Source organism: Salarias fasciatus, chromosome 5 (genome assembly GCF_902148845.1).
Source record: "Salarias fasciatus chromosome 5, fSalaFa1.1, whole genome shotgun sequence".
Lineage (NCBI taxonomy): Eukaryota > Metazoa > Chordata > Actinopteri > Blenniiformes > Blenniidae > Salarias > Salarias fasciatus.
The window spans coordinates 29,337,723-29,358,239 of NC_043749.1; the positions used below are offsets into that span (position 1 = coordinate 29,337,723).

The 20,517-nt window shown below is 46.3% G+C and overlaps 1 protein-coding gene across 1 annotated transcript in view; it reads right to left on the reverse strand.

The window, feature by feature from the left end:
* Positions 1-171: 171 nt before the first annotated feature.
* Positions 172-20,517, reverse strand: part of il17rd (interleukin 17 receptor D) — a 26,024-nt gene continuing 5,678 nt past the window's right edge. The window contains 17 exon segments of the mRNA XM_030092170.1: positions 172-2,072; positions 2,162-2,297; positions 2,299-2,410; positions 2,718-3,317; positions 3,395-3,646; positions 4,937-5,052; positions 5,133-5,197; positions 5,200-5,316; positions 5,464-5,574; positions 5,665-5,719; positions 5,845-5,910; positions 6,013-6,164; positions 6,245-6,289; positions 6,461-6,581; positions 8,671-8,789; positions 10,509-10,631; positions 14,824-14,878. Of these exon segments, the coding sequence (XP_029948030.1) occupies positions 1,903-2,072; positions 2,162-2,297; positions 2,299-2,410; positions 2,718-3,317; positions 3,395-3,646; positions 4,937-5,052; positions 5,133-5,197; positions 5,200-5,316; positions 5,464-5,574; positions 5,665-5,719; positions 5,845-5,910; positions 6,013-6,164; positions 6,245-6,289; positions 6,461-6,581; positions 8,671-8,789; positions 10,509-10,631; positions 14,824-14,878 (2,415 nt within the window). The 3' untranslated portion in view covers positions 172-1,902.

Genomic DNA, 20,517 nt, shown 5'->3' on the forward strand with positions numbered 1-20,517 from the left:
ACGTGTGTGTTTTAGGTGTTGTTTTAGGTGTTGCTGCCTGGCAGCTCACACACTATAGAGCTGTCTGCAGGTTTTTATCTCACTGAAAGAATCCAAAACTCCTCGTTCAGCTCGAAGCCCGAGTTCATCCAGCAGCTCTGAGCCGAGTGCGGAAAACACGAGAACACAGGATTCAGTAGATGCTTTTATTGATTTCCTACATTAAGGTACTATAAAACAGTACAATTCAGAAGGTAACAAGTAGAAAAAAATACAAAAATAGGAGTCTACCTATACAAAAAGTGTAAGAGACATTTCCAGGAAAAATACACAAATATTATTTACATGTAGGAAATGCTTCATCGTCTCTCAAAAGAAACTCAAACATGCAGAAGAAGTCGACTTCAATCAGGAAAATCACAGAAATGAAAGGTTTATGACTGGTCAACTTCAAGTGTTTGAATGTGTTTATTGATCCAGTTTGACAGGAGGAAGGAGTCTCCGCAGCTTCGCTTTGAAATCATTCTACTGTCTGTTTTTTTTCTTGCAAAACAATTTCAAATACATTTTATGCCTCCTCAGGTTTGTTTTCAAGTAATTCAGTCATTACTCGCTCATATTCCACATTTTCTCTTTGTCACTTTTACTGAAATAATAAAGCTGTTTTGTTCTGCTTTTTGAAAAACCTTTTCTTTAACATTTGAAAGATATTAGAAAACATAAAATGATGACAAATCTTTGTTATTTGGTTTAACAAATTAAAGATTTAGCTTCTAGAGTTCAAATATATGTTAATTTCATCCTCAGATTTACAGTTTCTCTCACAAAATTGTCTCATAATACATAAAAAAAAGATCATTCAGTTTCTTTTTTGACAAGGTCAGTCTTTTAGTTTCTGCCATTGTGTCTTTTAAGTAATTTGTGTCAAACCTTCTCATTATTAAGACCTTTTCGTGTGATATTTATACTTTAATTATGCCAATTCTAGATCATTGCATCTTGTTTGGAGACAGGTTTGAAACTCGGTTTAGCTTTCTTTAGTCTGTTTTTGTGTTTGTAACCTGAGTTCACAGATTTTTACACATAAATATGAATCCTTACATGAGAGTAAAAATGTGGCCAAAGGTTAAATATTTAACCTTTTTCGTGGGGTCTTTAAATAACGGCATGCTCGTGGCTTTTCTGTTTTTATTTTTTGTTTTCAAAATGAGTTTGAAGGTGGATTTTGTCCTAAATTATGAAATTACATCAATAACTTCAACAGATAAAAGTTGCTTCTTCTCACATTCGTGCTTCCAAAAGTGCTGAATAGTTTTTTCAGCTTCATATTCTGGTACCGAACATCAAGTCACGCACGGGTCGGCTGGCGAGCGAGCGACCAATCGGCACGCGGCGTCTGGGCGGCGGTCTTCGTGAAGCAGTCCTCCCGAACGGGTCGATCCACGCTCCACAGACGAAGCCAGGCGGTCCCGCAGCGCTCCGGTTGCCATGGTTACATTTGTAGAACTAAGTGGTTACCGGGGAGATTGTTCAAGGGGTCAGCAGTTACCACGGTAACTGCAAATACAGCTCAGTGGTTTCCATGGTTACCGCTGAAGTCAGTGGTTGCCATAGCTACCTCTGCGGTGTGCAGTATTAGCATTAGCACTGGCTCCGTGACTATCTCACTAAACTCCTGCTTGCTGGAGGAGCTCTTCATGAAGCTAACAGGGATCAGAGACGCCTTTTCAAAAAGAGTCATAGTGGTTGCCATAGTTACCAAGAAGGAGTAGGCTACTGGAAAAGTCAGCCCTCTGAGATGAAACAGCGTTGCCGACAACGGCAGATTTACAACTCTTCGTATAACCGGCTCTGTTGGTTCAGTTTCCATGACGATGGCTCCATCTGTGGCCCGTCCCGTTGTGATTGGCCGGCGGTCTCTTCCTACGACGAGGCGACCGGCGCCAGCGCGTCGCCGTGCTCCAGGTGGTGATGGTGGTGGTGATGATGATGATGGTGATGATGGTGCAGCTCAGCTTTGCAGACGGTGGCGGCAGCGGCAGCGGCGGCGGCGGCGCAGTGAAGCGACACGACGGCAGGCGGCTCCTCGTCGCCTGAAAAAGACGTGAAGCGGCGCCAAAGGTCAAAGAAAGACGGAGACCAATGAAACGGCCGGGATGCGTGCGAGTCAACATGGCCGTACCGAGGCCGGAGGACGACGACTCGCTCTCAGCCAGGGAGGAGGAGTCAGCCTGGTCATGTGACAGCCCCTCCATCAGGGGGATGGACAGCTCCGACGACGGCACCGACGAGTCGTAGATGCCGGAGTCACGGGGGGGGCGGGGCCTCTGGCGGCGCGGCCTGGACGGAGGCGGGACTCACGGATGGCGCCGAAGACGACGACTCCTCCGGGGAAAGTCCAGAGATCCCAGAGGTGGACCCTGAGGTGGCCCTGAGGAGGGGTCAAAGGTCAGACGGATATCATCACAGACGTGATGACGTGTTTTCACCTTATGAAACAAAACAAAGGAACTTCTACAAAAACACTCAACAGTATATTACTATAAAGAAGGTTTATTTCACATAAAAAAATGCTTGAAACTTTTAATATTACACTAAAACAGAGCAGATGACATGAAATTGTCCTCAGGTACGAACACAAATACTACTTTAAGGACCTGAAAGTAAATAAAGTAACGTTTGTGATTCATTGTTTCTGCAGTTCTCGTCTGTCAGATTAAAGAAAAAGTTAGTTCTACCTGGAACTGGCGGCCATCAGGGACATGGAGCAGTGTGGCAGACCGGGACTGGGACAGACACCTGGACTGGGCCCTGGACTGGCATCAGGCCTGGGACCAGGACTGGGACTGGGACTGGGACTGGGACTGGGACTGGGACTGGAGTCAGGACCGGGGCTGGGGTCAGGACTGGGACTGGGGCTGAGGTCCAGGCTGGGCCCGGAGCCCGGAGCCAGGAGGAGCAGGTTCCTCCTGGGCGCTCCCTCCACTCCCTCCAGAGGCGGCGTCCTCACCGCCACCTCGTTCAGCACCAGGCCGGAGTCGAACCGCTGCTCGGCGCAGGCGGGCCTGGGAGCGGGGCCGGGCGCGGCGGGGAGAAGAGGGTGTGTGGAGGAGGGGTCCTCGGGTGCGGCGGGGGCCAGCTGCTTCTCGAACCAGTCGGGGTTCTGGCTGATGTGCTGGTGCATGTTGCAGATGGAGACGTAGAGCGAGCGCCCGGACTTGCTCCTGAAGTAGTTCCGGCGGGACACGTTGAGCGGCGGCGGCTCGCGGTCCGACAGGCCGGACTGCCCCGAGTGGAGGCGGCTGAAGAGCTGGGGCAGCTGGTCCATCAGCTTGAACCTGGACACACACACAGTCCGCTTTAGCGGCGGCCGGACGGGGAAACGGCGCCCCGGTCGGTGTTTCTGAGGTCGTACCTGGGAGCAAGGCTCAGCATGGTGGGGATGTCGCTCTCCGTCGAGTAGTCGAAGTACACCGTCATGTAGCGGCTCAACTCCTGAGCTGCGCCCCCTTCCATCTGCTTCGCCAGCCGCAGCTTCTCGGCGATCATGGCCACGCCCACGATGAACATGTCGCCGCCGGACGCTCCGGCCGGAGAGCTGCTGCTGCCGGTAGAGCGCCGGCTGACCGGCGTCTTCCCCCGCCGGCTCTTCTTCTCCACAAAGTAGCTGCAGGAAGACCGTGGCGTTACTGTGGCGTACCTCAGGGATCAGTCACAGGACATCGACTTTTTCAAAAACACGGTCACCCTTTGACAAATATAGTTTTAAATCCTATCTTTGATGTGACTCAGTCCCATTTGTATCCCATTAGTTGTAATTTCTTATGCAAAAACACTTTTGAGTCAAATGATTTTCAGATTTTGACTTCCACAGATAAATACACTCACATTCTGTCCACACTGAATACATTCCCAGTATCTGCAATTATTAACTTCATTCTGTCTTAACTCATATTTTGTTTGTTGTTTGCTTACTTTTTTGCTTTATATTTCCTTGTAAAGTCCCAGAAAAATAACTGAATAGAAAAACACAGATTACAAAAAAAATAATAATAATAATAATTGGTGCAAAGGGAGAAAATTCACACAAACAATCACAACTCTGAGAAATTCACTTAATTTTCATCCTTCAAGTTGCAGTGAGAGGTTGAAGTGTGTGTTGTGTCAAGTGCATGACGCAATCTCAATATTAGGAACATCCTCTAATGAAGTGCACTCCAGTGAAATGCCACTGAAATAAAACCAAATCTCAACATGAAGCATGAAGCAGAACAAAAATGATTCATGTCGGGTTTGTTGGACTGGATCGCATTACATTTACTTAAAATAAAAAAGTGAATTCAGGAGGAAATATCTCAAAATCTTCAGTAATTCATCAACACAAACAGCAGGTGTAGAATTACTGAGGATTTATAAAGCGGTTTCTGAAGCAGATTCATCCAAACACCAACGTCTGAGAGCATTTTCTACATGAAGCCCGTCAGGTAACCTGCACTGAAAGAAATCCGGGCGTCGACTGAAGACAAACTGGACAAACAGGACCGACATCCCATCTACACACCCATTTACCAGCCGCTGACACACACACACACACACACACACACACACACACACACACACACACACACACACACACACATACACACACACACGCACACACACACACACACAGAGTGGAGTGAATGTACAGACGGACACTGTTGTTTTTTTTTGGTTTTTTTTAACAAAAGCAGCCAGTAGGTGGCAGTGTTAGTCTTTAGCGCGATCCTTCAAACAGACAGATTTTTCCCCATTTACACCACAACGAATGTTGACTTTGTTGGTCCCCAACCTGGGGTGTGGGACCCCTCTGTTGGAGCACCACAGATCACGGGGAGGTTGGGGGGGCTCCTGAGGCTTTATCGCACCGAGGTTTTGAAAATCCGATTTGCGCATGTAGCCGAGTGTGAGCGGGTACCGTAGTCCCTTGGAGCAGACGGTGATGATGAAGTTGGCGTCGTCCAGCTGCCTGCTCAGCCACGACATCTGGCCCTCCTTGCACATCTCCAGGTGCTCCCACAGGTCGAGCACCACCTGCGCACGCACACACATTTAGGTTTGGCTCTCTGAATGGAGACGACGCTCGCCCTGCACACTGCGCCCGTCCGGCTCACCTCGCAGTTGCAGAAGTCCTGCAGGAAGTAGGCGAAGCTCTGGATGACGCCGGTGTGTTGGGACAGTCCCTGCTGGAGTAGCAGATGAAGACTTTGGGGCGGGGCCACGGGCGCTCGGCGTTCAGCGCGGCGCTGTGATTGGACGACTCGCTGCTCTCCTCATCCAGCTGACTGTAGATGTTCTCTGAGAGGAGTGAATATTCTCAGGGTAAGATACCACGCTGTGAAGTGTTGTGAAGAGCAGCTGGAACAGAAACCTAAACTACACCACCAAGGGGAGCCTTCAGCTCCAGGAAAACCACCGTGGATGACTGACGGCAGGTTTCCTCACCCTGCTGCTTCTTGCGACACATGACGGTGAAGAGCGTGGCGAAGGCCGACATGATGACCAGCGGCACGGTGATGGCCATGGCCCGGATAGGCCCCGCCCACGGGGAGTGCACTGATGGGCGAAACAAACACACCCAGAATGAGACGACTGCATGAGGGGAGAGAGAGAGAGTGTGTGTGTGTGTGAGTGTGTGTGTCTGACCTTGGCTGACGTGGTACTGCGTCTGCCTCCTGGTCGTGTTGCTGTCGTCTCTCAGCTGATCGAGTAAAAAAAGCAAACGATGGTAAATTTAACATCGACAGGCATTTTCTGTCGTTTCATTATTTGCTGTAAACTTCTGTGGAGACTGGAGGAACCTGTGAGCGCGGTGCGTTCAAGTACCTCTATAGTGTAGGTCCCTGGAGTGACGTCCTGGAGGATGCATGTTGTTCTGAGCTGGTTCAGATCCTAAAACGGGAAAAACATTTCATTTAAAAAACAAATGAAAACTCATATTTGAGCTGCTATTGCTTGATTGTTTTTGTTTTCTTGTATTTTTCAGTGTCTCACAGGCTTGCATCGCTGCAGCCTGAACGGTCCGTCCTGCCGCAGTTTGTAGTACAGGTAGTAGAAGAGGAAGCCGAAGGAGGGCGGAGCCTGGTCGAAGGTCACGTGGAGGTTCGACCCCAGCTGAGACACGTTCAGCGTCTTCGGTTTCCAGACTGGACAGACGGAGACACGGTCAAACTACACAACGCTCCAGTGACTCGTGACAGGGAAACGCTGCGGTGGGGGAACTTACAGGGCCGGCACACCAGGTTGTCAGATCCCAGCAGGACTTCACACGCTGTCCACAACACAGAAACACACACACACACACTTTAACATGTGTTGCATCATCACAATGTGAGAGTTTCAACCTCATATATGAACCGATACCAATAAATCATCTGATAATTCCAGAATAAAGTCCACAATAATAAATCTCATTGTTTATTCGTAGAGGAGTTGGACTCACAGTTGGTTCTGAGGAAAGATGGAGGGAAGAAACTCTCGTTCATCAGAGACGGGAAAGGAACCACTCGGACCATGTAGTCGGTGTCAAAGGTCAAACCGCTGAACGGCTGACTGTTCAGCTTCTGGATGAGGAAAACATTTTTTTTTTTAAAAAAAGAGTCCGATTACTGCAGAAAAGTGGGGAAAAAAAGCTTTGAATGTGGTTAAATGGAGAGGAAATGAAGTGAGGAACACTGTGTGCTCACAGCCGGAGGTCACAGCGACGGGGAATATTTGTGTTCATAAAACACACTGTGGACTTTTGTGTTACTCATCAGGAAAAATGCTCATTACTTCAATCACAGCCACGGAAACCTGCCAAGATTGAGCCTGAAAAATGGTTTTCATGTGTTGTCCTTGTTGAGAAACTGAAATCAGAGCTAAATGAGACGATCCGACACATGAAGCATTCAGTCATTCTTCTTTCCACATTCCTAAATATCTTAATATCTCTTTTTGTCCTACTGCTACTCCTTTAACCAGAAAAAATGTTATTTTATTATTTAAAATGCAAATGAGATGCAGTCATTGCCATAATAAAAGGTTATATGTAGCCAATATTAACATTGAAAAGCTTTGCTCTCTTTAAACGTTCTACAGTATAATGGAATGGTGCATTTTGAGCTGACTCTGCAGGTTTGATGCTCTCTGAACAGTCAAAGGTCAAAGAAAAGAAAAATGAAACCCGTCCTAGCATCTCGGTCTTGGTTCTGTTAGGATGACTTCCTTTTCGATGAATTCAGCTCCAATTCTGTCTTTTCCTTCAATGAAGCCATGTTTCACGTTACTCTCTTGGTACATGCTTTTTTGTTTTCTTTATGACGGATTAACCTTTCAACACTTTTTTACTTTGTGAGTTTAACTTATGTTATGAATATTGGAGACACTCCTAGAAAGTTCTTTTTATATATATATTTTTAAATTAATGATAAAATATTAATGGAAACTGAGGCATTTTGTTACATCAGTGAATTAAATGTTGAGTCAACTTTTTCTGAAGCATTAAAAAAACTCCTTTCTGCTCCTTAAACTGGAGCCCATGGGGGTCGGCCTGCCGGGTCTGGATCCGCTGATCTGGATTCACTTTGACACTGAAATAACGATAAATGTGTAAATACGCTGAGTGACTCCAGGGGGGCGGGGGGAAACGGGTGGGAGGGTTTTCAGACTGTAGGAGGACGACTGCCCCCTCCCACCCCACACACACACACACACACACACACACACACACACACACACACTGCACAGGCTGTGTCTCCCACCAAGAAGTCATTTCTGCTTGAATGCCGGATGTTTTTCACATGATAACATATTATGGTTAACAGCTGTTTGGATCTGCAGGCACTTAAAACAAAACAAAACAAAACACACACAACTCTTCTTCTTCTTCCTCCTTTAAATCTGTTCAGTTCGACACCAGGCCAGCAGTCTGACTAAGACTGTGTCTCTTAAGATGTTTTAAAAACGTGCTGTGTGTCTTCTCCTCTCAGATTATCTTTACCTTCTTACCTCTTTGCTGTGCTCGTGCAGGATAAATCAATAAAGTCTTATTTTACCGAAAGAGTCACAAACTGTGAGAATTTAGATGTATGATGGAACTAAAACTGATTTTTTAATTCCAATTAATCTTTTCACAATACAATAAATTCAGCTCCAAATATCTTTTGTATTCAACCATTTTTTTAAAATTGTCTTTTTATTCATCTGCATTTTTACTATTATTCCTTTATTGAAACATAATCAGTCTCTTGTCTGAGATGCAGCCCTCCCTCCTCCCTTACCCAGCTCAATGGCGCCTCCCAGAGGAGCCCTGCTGTAAATCCTGAACACCTGAAGACTTCATTCGTGTTTCTCTCACTTCATCTCTCGTGGCATCTGAGTGATTTTTCCTCTCGTGCAGGTTGGAAGAAAACTCGCATGTATGTCAGAACATGATTTAGCTTCTTAATAAAAAAAACAAAGAAAGCGGCTGAGCTCTGTAATCGGGACACAATAAACTTTGTTGGTTCTGTAAAGGTGACTTCAATGTCTGTACACTCGGCTCGTTTGACACTGAGCGGTAATTACTTCGGGCCTCCGGGGCTTCAGATGTTTGTGGAATAACACGCTGAACACACACAGATGTTCGGTGAAAGGGTGAGGTGCTGGGGACGGATTCCTCGCCGGTCCTACCGTGGTCCTGTAGGAGAAGTTGAGCTGCCGCGGGTCTTTCAGGATGAGGTGCTGACACTGCTTCCCCTCCGGATTCTTGTCCTCCAGATACACTCTGAAGCCTCGGATGTGTTCGATTCCTGCAGAGATAAAACAAGAGGTTCAGGCCCACGAGGTCCAGGTTCGCCTCCTCCTCCATCGATACACCAGGATGACTGAATGGACATGATCAGAAATCACTTCTTCCACATTTTGCTGAAGTTAGTTTCCCACTCACGCACAAAAAGTAATTAAGGTGACTGAGTCACACGCCCACCAATGGGAAACTAACTTCAAAGGGAGTAAATATGTGTCAGATCATTTTATTTTACTTTTTAATTGAAAGATGTCTCTGTACACATTGCTTTGGTGAATTTAGTCATAGCTTCAGTCCCCTCAGGGCCTGCCAGTGGGCTGCGGACCACAGTGTGGGAACCACTGCTCCAGCTCCTCAGGCCTGTGCTCCTCCTCGTTGTCTGTTCCTCATCTTTTCTCCTCCCCTCATTTCCTTCTCCCCTCCTTGTTTCCTCGTCCCCCCCCCCCCCCCCCCCCCCCCCCCCGCTGCTCCTCCTCCTCCTCCTCCTCTTTGAAGACACATCTGTCATGTAATTACACCTTTTCATCCACCGGACATGTTTCTCCTATTAGCGGCGGTCCGACAGGTTTTTCTGCCTCCCGGCACTTTGTTCGTCTCTTCCTCTCACAGATGAGAATGTTTTGCATATTAGCGACGGCGGCGGCGGCGGTGGGTGACGTGAGCCGTGCGCCGGTGTCTACATGTCCAAAACTTTCTCCCAGCGGTCGACGCAAACATGGCACAAACTTAACAGCCATTGTTGACTATCTTCTGACACTGTAGCTTCTGTTTTTTTTTTTTAATGATGAAAAATAAATTACTTCAGAGAAACTGCTGCATTTCATGTCTTGACTGGAAGCCGTGACCTCTCACCTTTTCTAAAGAAATCTGCTAAATATCCTTCCATGAATTAAGTTTCTGTTGAACTAAAGCCTTTACATCTGAGAAGCTGAGGTCCTGTTTACATGACAACACGTTTTGAAAACGGTTCACAGAGATGCTGAAAATGCTGTAGTTTTCATGTCGACCACTAGTGGGTGCTGCTGCGGAAACTGTTTCTGCAGGAAGAGTCAAGCGTCTACAAAAGGTTCCACCTTCTCAGAAAGTCTTCAGCGGCTCAGAGACCTGCTGCCATGTAAACAGAAAACCCGAAAAACCAACAGATGTTTTGTATTTTCAGTGGAGGAGGAGGAGGACAGGTTTGTTCACACTGACACTCTGCACATGAAATATGAACAATAATGAAGCTGGTTAGTGGACAAGATTTCTTGAAAATCACCGATTTCACAGAGAACGACTCAAAATAATGAAACAAATGAGTGAAACTGAACAGGTAAATTTAACAGAGAGAGAGAGACAGAGAGAGAGAGAGAGAGAGATAGGTTCACCTTACACTAAGCTCACACTCACATTCCTTCACGGTCAAATCTGGGTATTGTTGTGTGAGATGTGATCTCTCTCTCTCTCTCTCTCTCTCTCCCCCCCCCTCTCTCTCTCTCTCGTTCTTTCGCTATCTCTCTCTCTCTCTCGCTCTCTCTCTCTGGTCCTGATCAAAGGGACTCGCTCACACACAACTCGGTTAGTCTTACAGATTCAAACACTTTGAAGGCTTCTCGCTCTCGTCCTTCCTCCCAAAAACTTCCCCCTCTCCCTCTCCCTCTCCCTCTCCCTCTCTCTGCACACTGAAAACCTGACAGCAGCACAAACAGGTGAGCAGACGGGTAAACGGGTAAACGGGCTGTACCTAGCGGACTTGCAGACCAGTGGACGACCACAGCGGCTTGATCCTCACAGGCCAGGTGACTGAAGGAAACGTTGGCGACTTCGTGGATCACGTGTTTTCCCAGAGGGTAGTTTAATGAACAATCTACAGAGAGACACACACAGACTCATAAACACAGACTCCACCACTACTTTCCAAAAAAAACTTAGGACAACAAGTGGAATGTAAATAAAACCAGGCTGTAAAGGCTCCAGTGATGAATTCTTACGAAGCATCATTTTACAGGGAACCTGCTGAGTGGTGAGGAGAATCAGTCGGTGGGAGGAAGATGCTCTGTTAAGCATGCTAATACTGATGCTGTGGACGCAGGCTAATGCTAATGCTAATGCTAATGCTACACCCAGCAGCCTTTTGGTCAGACTTGATCTGATGAGAGCCAGAAGCCATCATGCTCCACATTATGAGCTCTTCATGGCCGCTCGCCAACGATTTCTTTGTTTTATGTAGTGAAGGATGAAGGACGGGAGGAGGAGGAGGAGCAGCCAGCCATAAACCGAGGGGGCTCGGAGGAGAAAGAGCGACTCAGGAAGCAGGAAGAAAAGAGGGTGTGAGCTCAGACACGACTGACTGCTCCTCTTTCCTCCTGCCAGCTTCCCATTGATGAGGGTGAGGAAGAGGAGGAGGAGGAGGAGGACGGTGGGAACCGGGAGCTTATGGAGGACGGGGAACACAGGACTGGACACGAGTCACTGCTCCTCTTCCTCCGGCCCGGCCGGCCCTCTCAAAGCGGGGTCATGTTCAGGGCTACAAGAGAAGGTCACGGCTGGGTGCTCCTCTTCCTCCTCCTCTTCCTCCTCCAGAGTACCTAAAAAAGAGAGATTGTAAGTCTTCCTCCTCCTCTCCTAATCTTTATGGGTTTCTTTCAGTGACATCGCAGTGGAGAGATGAAGAGGACGGATGAAAGGTCAAAGGTCACTCATCGTTGTCACCTCCTCTTCCTCCCTCCACTTTGAGGAGCGCAGGAAGAGGAGGAGGTGGAGTCACACCTATCAGCTCCTCTTCATCCTGCCCTTTAAACTAAAACCCCCCACACCGTTTCTCCAGGAATACGTCAATACGAGTTTAAAACATCCGTAAACTTAGTTTGAAAGATTTTGACAGACCAACATATTTCATATTTCACCATTTCTAGCATGAAAAGTTCCTAAACAGTGAGTCTGTTTCCACTGTTTGCAATCAAAGACGAAGCAGGACGCATCTCAACGCTCTCATCATGGATCGGCGGCGTACAACTAACAGTCCATCAGTCTGTGTTTCATCTGATCAGCTGGAGAAAAGGAAAAGAAAAGCTCATATATCAGCAACCTGCTGCCAGTCCAAACGAACCGGCGTCTCCTTACAACATGTAACGTCACTGCGATGCTCCAACGTCTGATTCTGATGGAACATTCACAGGAGACAACTTTAGCATCGATTTACAGCTGCGATAAATTACAGATTACTTTACCGATTTAAACTATCAGCTTATATCAAGATTAAAAGTTGCAACATACAGTGTGTTTAAATGGGACTTTTTATTCCAGTTTAAATGCAAATGAAGGTTAATTCTGCTCTAAAATCAGCATGTAAACGTCTGAAAACTTCATTCAGAATTAAGTTTAAATGCAAATAAACTGGCCAGTTTATTCTCCGGGAGCAGAATTATATGTAAATTAGACATGACTTTATTCTGGTCGCTCTGCTCGTCTGTCGTGATGATGCAATATTCCAAGATGGCGGCTCACGGTGCGAACCGTACGGAGATTATTTATTTAACGGGAGATTTAGAAGAAATAGATGTAATGAAAAGAGCAGATAGACAGAAGCAGAACGATGAGGACATTTTCAAAGCTGCAGCATCAAAGTCAATTGAGAAAGAAAGACAGAAAAATCGCTGCTAAAACGCTTTGTTTACTTCCAGGAGACGTCAGTACATCACGGCCGGCCCCCGTCCAATCAGAACGCTTCGCAGCCCGCAAAATTAAAGAGGATTTCATCCTTCATTTTTTCAATTTCTTACTGATGAATATGTATTTCAGAATTGCTTGGTTTGGAATAAACCAATTCTAAATTAAAAACGCCGTGTGAGCACACTCACAGGAACAAACGTGTTTCCTCCATCGCTGTGATGCATTCTGGGAACACTGCATTGATTCATTTACGGCAAACTTTTAAAATAAATACAAATACTCCTTCTGTCAGCTGTAACTGTACTCCTGAAACCACAGCTGTATGTCTGTAAGCAACATGAGAAACAAGCTGCAAAGGGAGCAAATAAAACTTAGAACAGTTCATCGATCTACATTGATGCCACGAATCTCACTAAACCCAACTTCTGACAGGTTCTCACACACACACACACACACACACACACACACACACACACACACACACACACACACAGAGCGGCAGCTTGTGTTGTCAGCCTGAAACACCTCAGTGCTTCGCTTTGGTTTGAAGTTTGCAGGTTTTTATTTCTGCTCTGAAGAAGAGGATCTATAATCACATGACCTCCTGACCTTTGACCTCTGCGTTGACCCTTCCTAGAATCGAGCTTCTTTAAAAAAAAAATCCTCTGGCTGTTCAGGATTTGTTAGGCCCTGATGAATTAAACTTTAGATTTAAGCACGGAGGCGTGTAAAGATTTAATATAAAGATTTAATATTATAATTAGTTGTAATGAGGCTTTATGACCACCAGGCGACAGACAGATAAATATCATTCAGACTCAGTAACAACTCAGGAAAACTGTGTTTTAAGGTGAAAATGAGCCACGCTTCAGTTATCTAAATGATGGGAAAAGCATCCAACATGTTTATTTTTTCCCATTTCACACAATAACATAACATTTAGATCCAAAGTTCAAATTTAAAAAGAATTGCAGAAGTCACTGTGATAAATCTACATGTTTTTATTTGTTTTCTGCAAAACTCTGTTGTTAAAACAGTTTATGTGGTGACAGATATAGGGATTACCTGAAAATTGTGTGCACACACACACACACACACATGCACACACACACAAACACACAAGGGGGAATCTGAAAGCGCCTCCTCGCTCATGGTCACGGACAAAAGCAGGAGGCAGGGATCGGCCACGGCTCAGGAACTTGACTTTTAGAGAGAGGAGAACAAAAGGAGAGGAGGAGGAGGAGGAGGAGGAGGAGGAGGAGGAGGAGGAGGAGGGGAGGTGGAGAGGTGGGGGTACAGATGCAGAAGAGCGAGGCTTCATCACACATAACAAGAAGAAAACATCAAATAATTTTAGCCATTAGTTTTCACCCTGGCGAGATGAGCTTAAGAGTTTTATTTGAAATGTTTTTTTAACTCCGTATAATTGAAGGTTTTTACTCTTCTTCTAAATCTACTGTTGAAACTTTACTTCCAAGTTAAAAGTGCAGAGAAGATCGAGAGGCTGCAGTGATACACCGAGCTGCTTTCAGCTGTACTTTCAATCGTCTGAGTGATTTGAACGTCCGCAGCTTTTATGGAGATTTCTGAAGCAGAAGACATCCTTTATTTAAGTAACCTGGCTCCTGCGCTGTGTCATGATATTTGTTTGCATATCCACGTCTTCGATGAAGATATAAAGATTATAGCACATCAAGCACCATCAGCCATGAAAATCATGTTTTCCAGAAAACGCATCTGTTCGTTTGTGCCAGTTGAGGATTTTCGCTTCAGTGATCAGTCCATACAACGGTGGCACCTGCTCCACAGACGGAGCAAATCAACTTATTTTTCATTTTGATGTGGTTGCAATTAATTAATCCCATAAAACATTAGAATTTAAATCTGGAAAATATTAGTTTTCATCCTGATTTAACAGCTTTTTCATCACGGCCCTGCCCCTGCTTTCACCCCAGGCTGTGTTGTCGATCCTGTTTGTTTCGGGCTGCTTGTGTTTCTTTTCGAGGAGGAGAAAGTTCCGATCAGTCCCCTCGCCTCGCTGATCTGCACGAACACCGAGCGGTTTTCCAGCGCTGACTGTCACCGCTTGGAAAAGAGCCACCGTCTGGGCCTCACGACTGGAAATTCAAGCTGCGCCGCGATCCTGTGCTTTCTGTTTGCTCGTCTCCGAGCTGGAGCCGCGCTGACGTTGAAATATAATCACAATCAAGGAGGAGAAACACCTCATGCACACCGTGCAAGCAGCAGAGCGAAGGATGAGAAACGTCCCGTGTCGGTCATCAATCTCCTCCATGTGTGTGTGTGTGTGTGTGTGTGTGTGTGTGTGTGTGTTTCTGCTCTTCTCCTGCAGTAACAATCAGCCGGCGTGTTTTTAAAGAGGAACTCACTGTCAGTCCTGAAGTTGACGGCCAGCCGGCGACCTCCGTCTGCGCCAGACTGCACCTGCAAGGCAGAAAGACAGAAATCAAACTACAGACCAGGCCAGATTAAAGACAACCTTTGGTCAGCTCACGTCCATCACATCGTGATGTTTCCTTTAAACATGGGCGTTCTGATTGTGGCTCATTGTTGTTTTGAGCAGACATGAGCTATTTGGAATCCCTGCTTTCATATTAAGGACTTTATTTACTAAATTAGCTCATGTCCTGGTCAAAGACAAGCAAAGATTTCAGAATGTTGCCATGTAAACACAAAAACATCTCTGGAACTGAGACGTAGCGGTCTTGGCCTCTTGTGAACGGGGCCTGAAGCTCCTCGGGATGAAGCGGCGTCGGCGTCCAGACGCTGCATCACTGACAGACCTCAGATCTGTTTCCAGGCTCCAGTCGCCACAAAGGACAGCAGATAGAGTAACACCCCGATGGGCTGTGAGATAAGACGAGGTGTGAGCACAGGCTCCTCCTGTGAGCTCCAGTTACCCACAATCCCTTTCTCCGCTCGCCTGCACAAAGACGCGTATTCTCAGGAGGCGCGTTTGATTCTCCGCCGCTCCGGCGGGGCGGATTTTACAGCTTTGACCCTGTTTTCATGTTGCCCTGCACACACACACTCATATACACACACACACACACACACACACACACACACACACCTCCAGGCTTGTTACAGAGGTGTCAGACCATAGTCACACACACACACACACACACACACACACACACACACACACACACACACACACACACACCTGAAACCAATCAGACTGACACCCAGCTGTGTGTTACAGAAGGTGTGCTGTGCTTATTAGCAGCCACTGTACCTCAACAACACACACACACACACACACACACACACACACACACACACACACACACACACACACACACACACACACACACACACACACACACACACACACACACACTTTTAATGACACACTGGTGAGGTTCCTCATTGGTGGACTACATTCCACTGAGCTCAACCTGAAAACCATCAAACAGGCCTTTGAAGACAAAAAAGTCCCAGAACACACACACACACACACACACACACATACATACACGCAGTCTGACGTTACCATGTTCTCACTAATTCTACGCTGTGCCCTCAGCTTGCCGCCTCTGCTGACCTTTGACCTGCAGGACTTTCCGTGCTCGGACGTCCTGCTGGCAGCAGGGAGGCTAATTAAAATCAAGGGGAGGTTTTCACTGACAGGACAAAAGCAGCAGACTTCCTGTTTGTTTTTCTTTTCCTTTTGCATTCAAATATGACCTCAAGCCCCGCAAATAAAATCTGAAGTGGTTTAGAAAACTTGCTTTATTTGCCTTCATGTTGAGTGTTTTAGCTCGTTATCAGGTTGAGATTAATCACATCTTTCCAGACGACACAGGTTTCAGACAGACTCCCTTCATGGGGTCTCCAGGGGGGATCTTCAGCCCCGGTCCCTCAGAGATCTCAGGATTTCATTGATCTGTGTTCAGTATGAACTTCAACACAATGCATTATGGGAGACAGCGTTTTTGGCCTCCTGATGCTCGCAGCTGAACATCAAAAATCACGTCTAAAGGTAAGTTAAAGCGATACTTCAACATTTTGGCAAATTGGCCCATTTAGCGCAATTCCTTAGTCATTTCGAACAGCATACTTGCTTTTTTTGTGAGGGCGAGCTGTTGTTTATTCAGAGGCGAGTCGGGGAAGGTTTTTGGGAAGGACACAATGGAAGTGGATGGTATTTTTGTTCCCCCTCGTCAAACTCATCAAATACAAAATCCAACAACCCCAAAACACTTTGGTGGACACGTTATAATCCACACATTCACTACGCTGTGAAACACCAACAAATAATATTGTAGCGTTACGACACTGAAGCAAATACTGGGAACTACTTTTTCTTTTGAGATCACTACGCTCAGACGCCATGTTTAGTAAGTAGTTCCGTCTTAGCTATCTTCGCATAAACAACTCAATCTCGTAATTTTGCATTAATACTTCACAGCGTAGTGAATGTGCGGATTATAACGTGTCCACCAAAGTGTTTGGGGGTTGTTGGATTGTGTATTTGATGAGTTTGACGAGGGGGAACAAAAATACCGTTCACTTCCATTGTGTCCGTCCCGAAAACCTTCCCCGACTCACCTCTGAATAAACAACAGCTCGCCCTCACAAAAACGGTAAGTACGCTGTTCGAAATGACTAAGGAATTGGGCTAAACAGGCCGATTTGCCAAAATGTTGGAGTATCCCTTTAAAAAGGATTCAAATGAAGCAATAAAATACAGGAGAAAAATAATTCACAATACTTTTTATGTTTAAAAACCGAGAGGAGACTTTCTGCTTCCTGAGTATTTCTGAAAGTTACTTAGTTACTATTTTATTGTTTGTGTGAAACAACTGGTAATAATTTCTGTTTTTGTTTTAGGAAAAACATAGGGAAAGAAATGCTGTAGTTTCCATTCCTGGCCACTAGTCTGTGATGTTTCTTTGTTAAACAAAAGCTGATTTTCTTTTCTTTTCTTTTTTTTTTTTTTTAAGGTGAGCAGCACAAAGGAGTGCTTTGATGCTATAGTTGTGCAGTGTGTCTGTACCGGCACTCCAGGGATCCGTTCACACGACAATGGCGCTCGTTGATGTCTGTTTACGAGTGCAGTTTCGTTATAAAAGAAACAACCAACAGCACCCACTAGTGGCCCGACATCAAAACTGCATCTGCGTCAGCATTTCTTCCACGTAAACGTGAAACTTTTCTAAAACAAAAAAGCAAAAGCGATGCGTTTTCTTCGCTCAAAACGTTGGCATGTAAACGAATCCTGAGTGGCGTCAGCAGGGAATAACGGGGTCTGGAGATGAAAAGGACTCATGTGGACTTTGGTGAAGCATCCAGGAGTTAAACCTTCCTGATGGCATCAGATACACACACACACACACACACACACACACACACACACACACACACACACACACATACACACATACACACACACACACACACACACACACACACACACACACACACAGCCAGTTTTCTTCTTTGCTGCTGCCAGGTGTTTCTCACTAGTGATAATCATTACGTTCCCCCATAAGCACCCCCACACACACACACACACACACACACACACACACACACACACCCCGAGGTCTCAACAGGCTGAGTCACTTCAGCAAACAGTCGGGAATCAGAAAAAATGGGAAAAACTGAAAAAGCAGACATTCAGTCCTTTCAGATAAAACAATGTAAAAATAATCATCAAGAGGGTCTGGGGGGGGCAATCTCTCTCTCTCACACACACGCACGCACACACACACACACACACACACATATACACACACACACACACAATCAGTTCCTGTGGTAATCAGACGGCTAATTGCAGCCTCAGTTTGCTGAAACAGCAACTAATCACAGCGCAGAAGAGGAGGAGGACAGAGAGGAGGACACAGGAGGGACACAGGAGGGGGGTGAGAGCCTGCAGGGGAGGAAAAAAGGGGGGGAAGATGGAAAGAAGAGAAGGAGGGATCTGATTAAACAGGAACTGCTTCAATTACAGCGTTCAGGGTTCACGTAGCAGACTTCTCCTGGGCCTGGTCCTGTTTGGGCCCATCAGAACAGTTCCAGATGTGGAGGACAAACTCCCAGCTGACCTTTAATCAGCAGCGCGGATTCAGCTCCGGGTCTGAGGAGGAGGAGGAGGAGGAGGAGGAGGAGGAGGAGGAGGAGTGGAGGACGCCGCTACAACAAGAAACGGCATGATCCGCCGAGAGACCGCAGAAAATAAACCGACTCGTTCACGAACAGCGTTTTCAAAGTTGGTTTGTGTGAGAAGTGGAGATGTTCAGGTGAAAGCACAGGTTTTGTGTTTTCGTTTCAGAAAATAATGTTCATGTTCATGGAAACGATGAAGTTCAATAAGTCAAGCTAAGAAAAGTCAGTCCAGATGAAGTTATTAAAGAAAAAAAAAAAAAAAAACTACCCCAGCATAAACCCAACTAATGAAGTTTTCCCAAACTGTAGTAATCACAGTGTGCCACTTCCTCTGAGGCGTTACACAACTCTGTAAACCTGCAGTCAATGTGTCCCACAAATGTGCCACTTTCTGGCACCTGCCTCGCAAAATCAGCCGAACGGCGTTTTTTCTTTCACTCTTTAAAACACCTCCAAGAATCTGGGTCTGCAGCCGCAAAGCGCCCCGACGCCGGGAGTGTGAGCGGTGAGAGGCTGCCGAGGGTCCTGCTCAGGCGAAAAGCCCCCCGGGCCCGAAGCCCTGTTCCTCTTAACGTCTTCCTGTCTTTTACGCACAGACGCACACCTCCAAACAACCTCAAACGCTTCCATATGGGGACAAACAGGCCGGGATCCAGGCCGCTCCGGCCCGGCGGGAAATCACCGTTTGATCAGCTTTAATGCTGGAGTGGATCCACTGAGACTGATCAGGCAGTTCAGCATCATCATCATCATCATCATCATCATCATCATCATCACCATCATCACAGAGGGGGAAAAACGGTTTTCAGACGCAGACGGAGTCCTGTAATCAACACCGACGCTGCTTTTTCCTCCTGTTCTCAAACTGTTAGTTAGTAGGTTTTTCTGCACAACTGAAAATTAAACAGACACATTCAGCCTGAATGAACGTGACTTTTGCAGTCGTGTCAGCAGAAAAAAAAAAAACGTCCTCTGTGATCTTTCATGGATGACAGCATCCGTTCATGACAGCTTGCTGACTGGCAGTCTTGTTTTCACATGTTCCACTGCTTTTTTTTTTTTTTAATCTGTTCGTGTTTCTAAATTTTGAAATCGTGAAACTATTATTGAGATGATGATAAAATGACACGTGGTCGCTCGAGTCTTCAATCGGCAGGAAAACGTGAAAGCGTGAGTGATTTCATCTCTGCAGAGCAGAGGAAAGAAAAATGCTTAAACAAAAGTGAGGTGCAACAAAGCAAACCCTGATAAAAACTCTGTGTGCCCGTGTGTGTTCGAGAGCAGCCAACCAGAGATTTCCCACCGCAGGAACAAAACCTGCGGCTTCCTCCTCCTGCATGACTGCCCCTCAATGACCCCCCACCCATCCTCTTCATCGCGGCTCCTCCTCCTCGCCCAGGAGGAGCCGCTGCTCTCCCGCTGAGGCGGTTTGTCCCTTTAAAGGACTTTCTCTCTCTCTCTCGTCACGCAGACGGGAGCAGGACAGACCCCGGATTCTGCTGAAGAGTCAACACTAGAGTGAAGTCATGTGACCTGCACGAGGACACCTGAGCTGAAGGTGGATGAAGCCGGCGAATCGGCCGCACTCTGGAGGAGCTCTGAACAGCTGGGAATAATTTAGTCAAAATCCATGAAAAGAGGAAACATGAACAAGCCCCCCCCCCCCACTCCCACGGTGACCATAAGGTCACGGCTACCTCTATCATTTTTATGTGTTTATTTCAAAAATGTTCACTTTTATATGGCAACATTCTGAAAACGATGTCCGTTTCCATGACAGCAGCAGAAACGCGGAGGCAGTTTTCATGTTGGGTCACTAGTGGGCGCTGCTGCTTCTCGTTGTCATGAAAACCACACACACCTGCTGCAGAGAAGTGACTGTCTCTGCTCGTTTCAACTGTCTTTAAATATACGAAACTGAGCTGAACAGTATTGAATATTTGCTC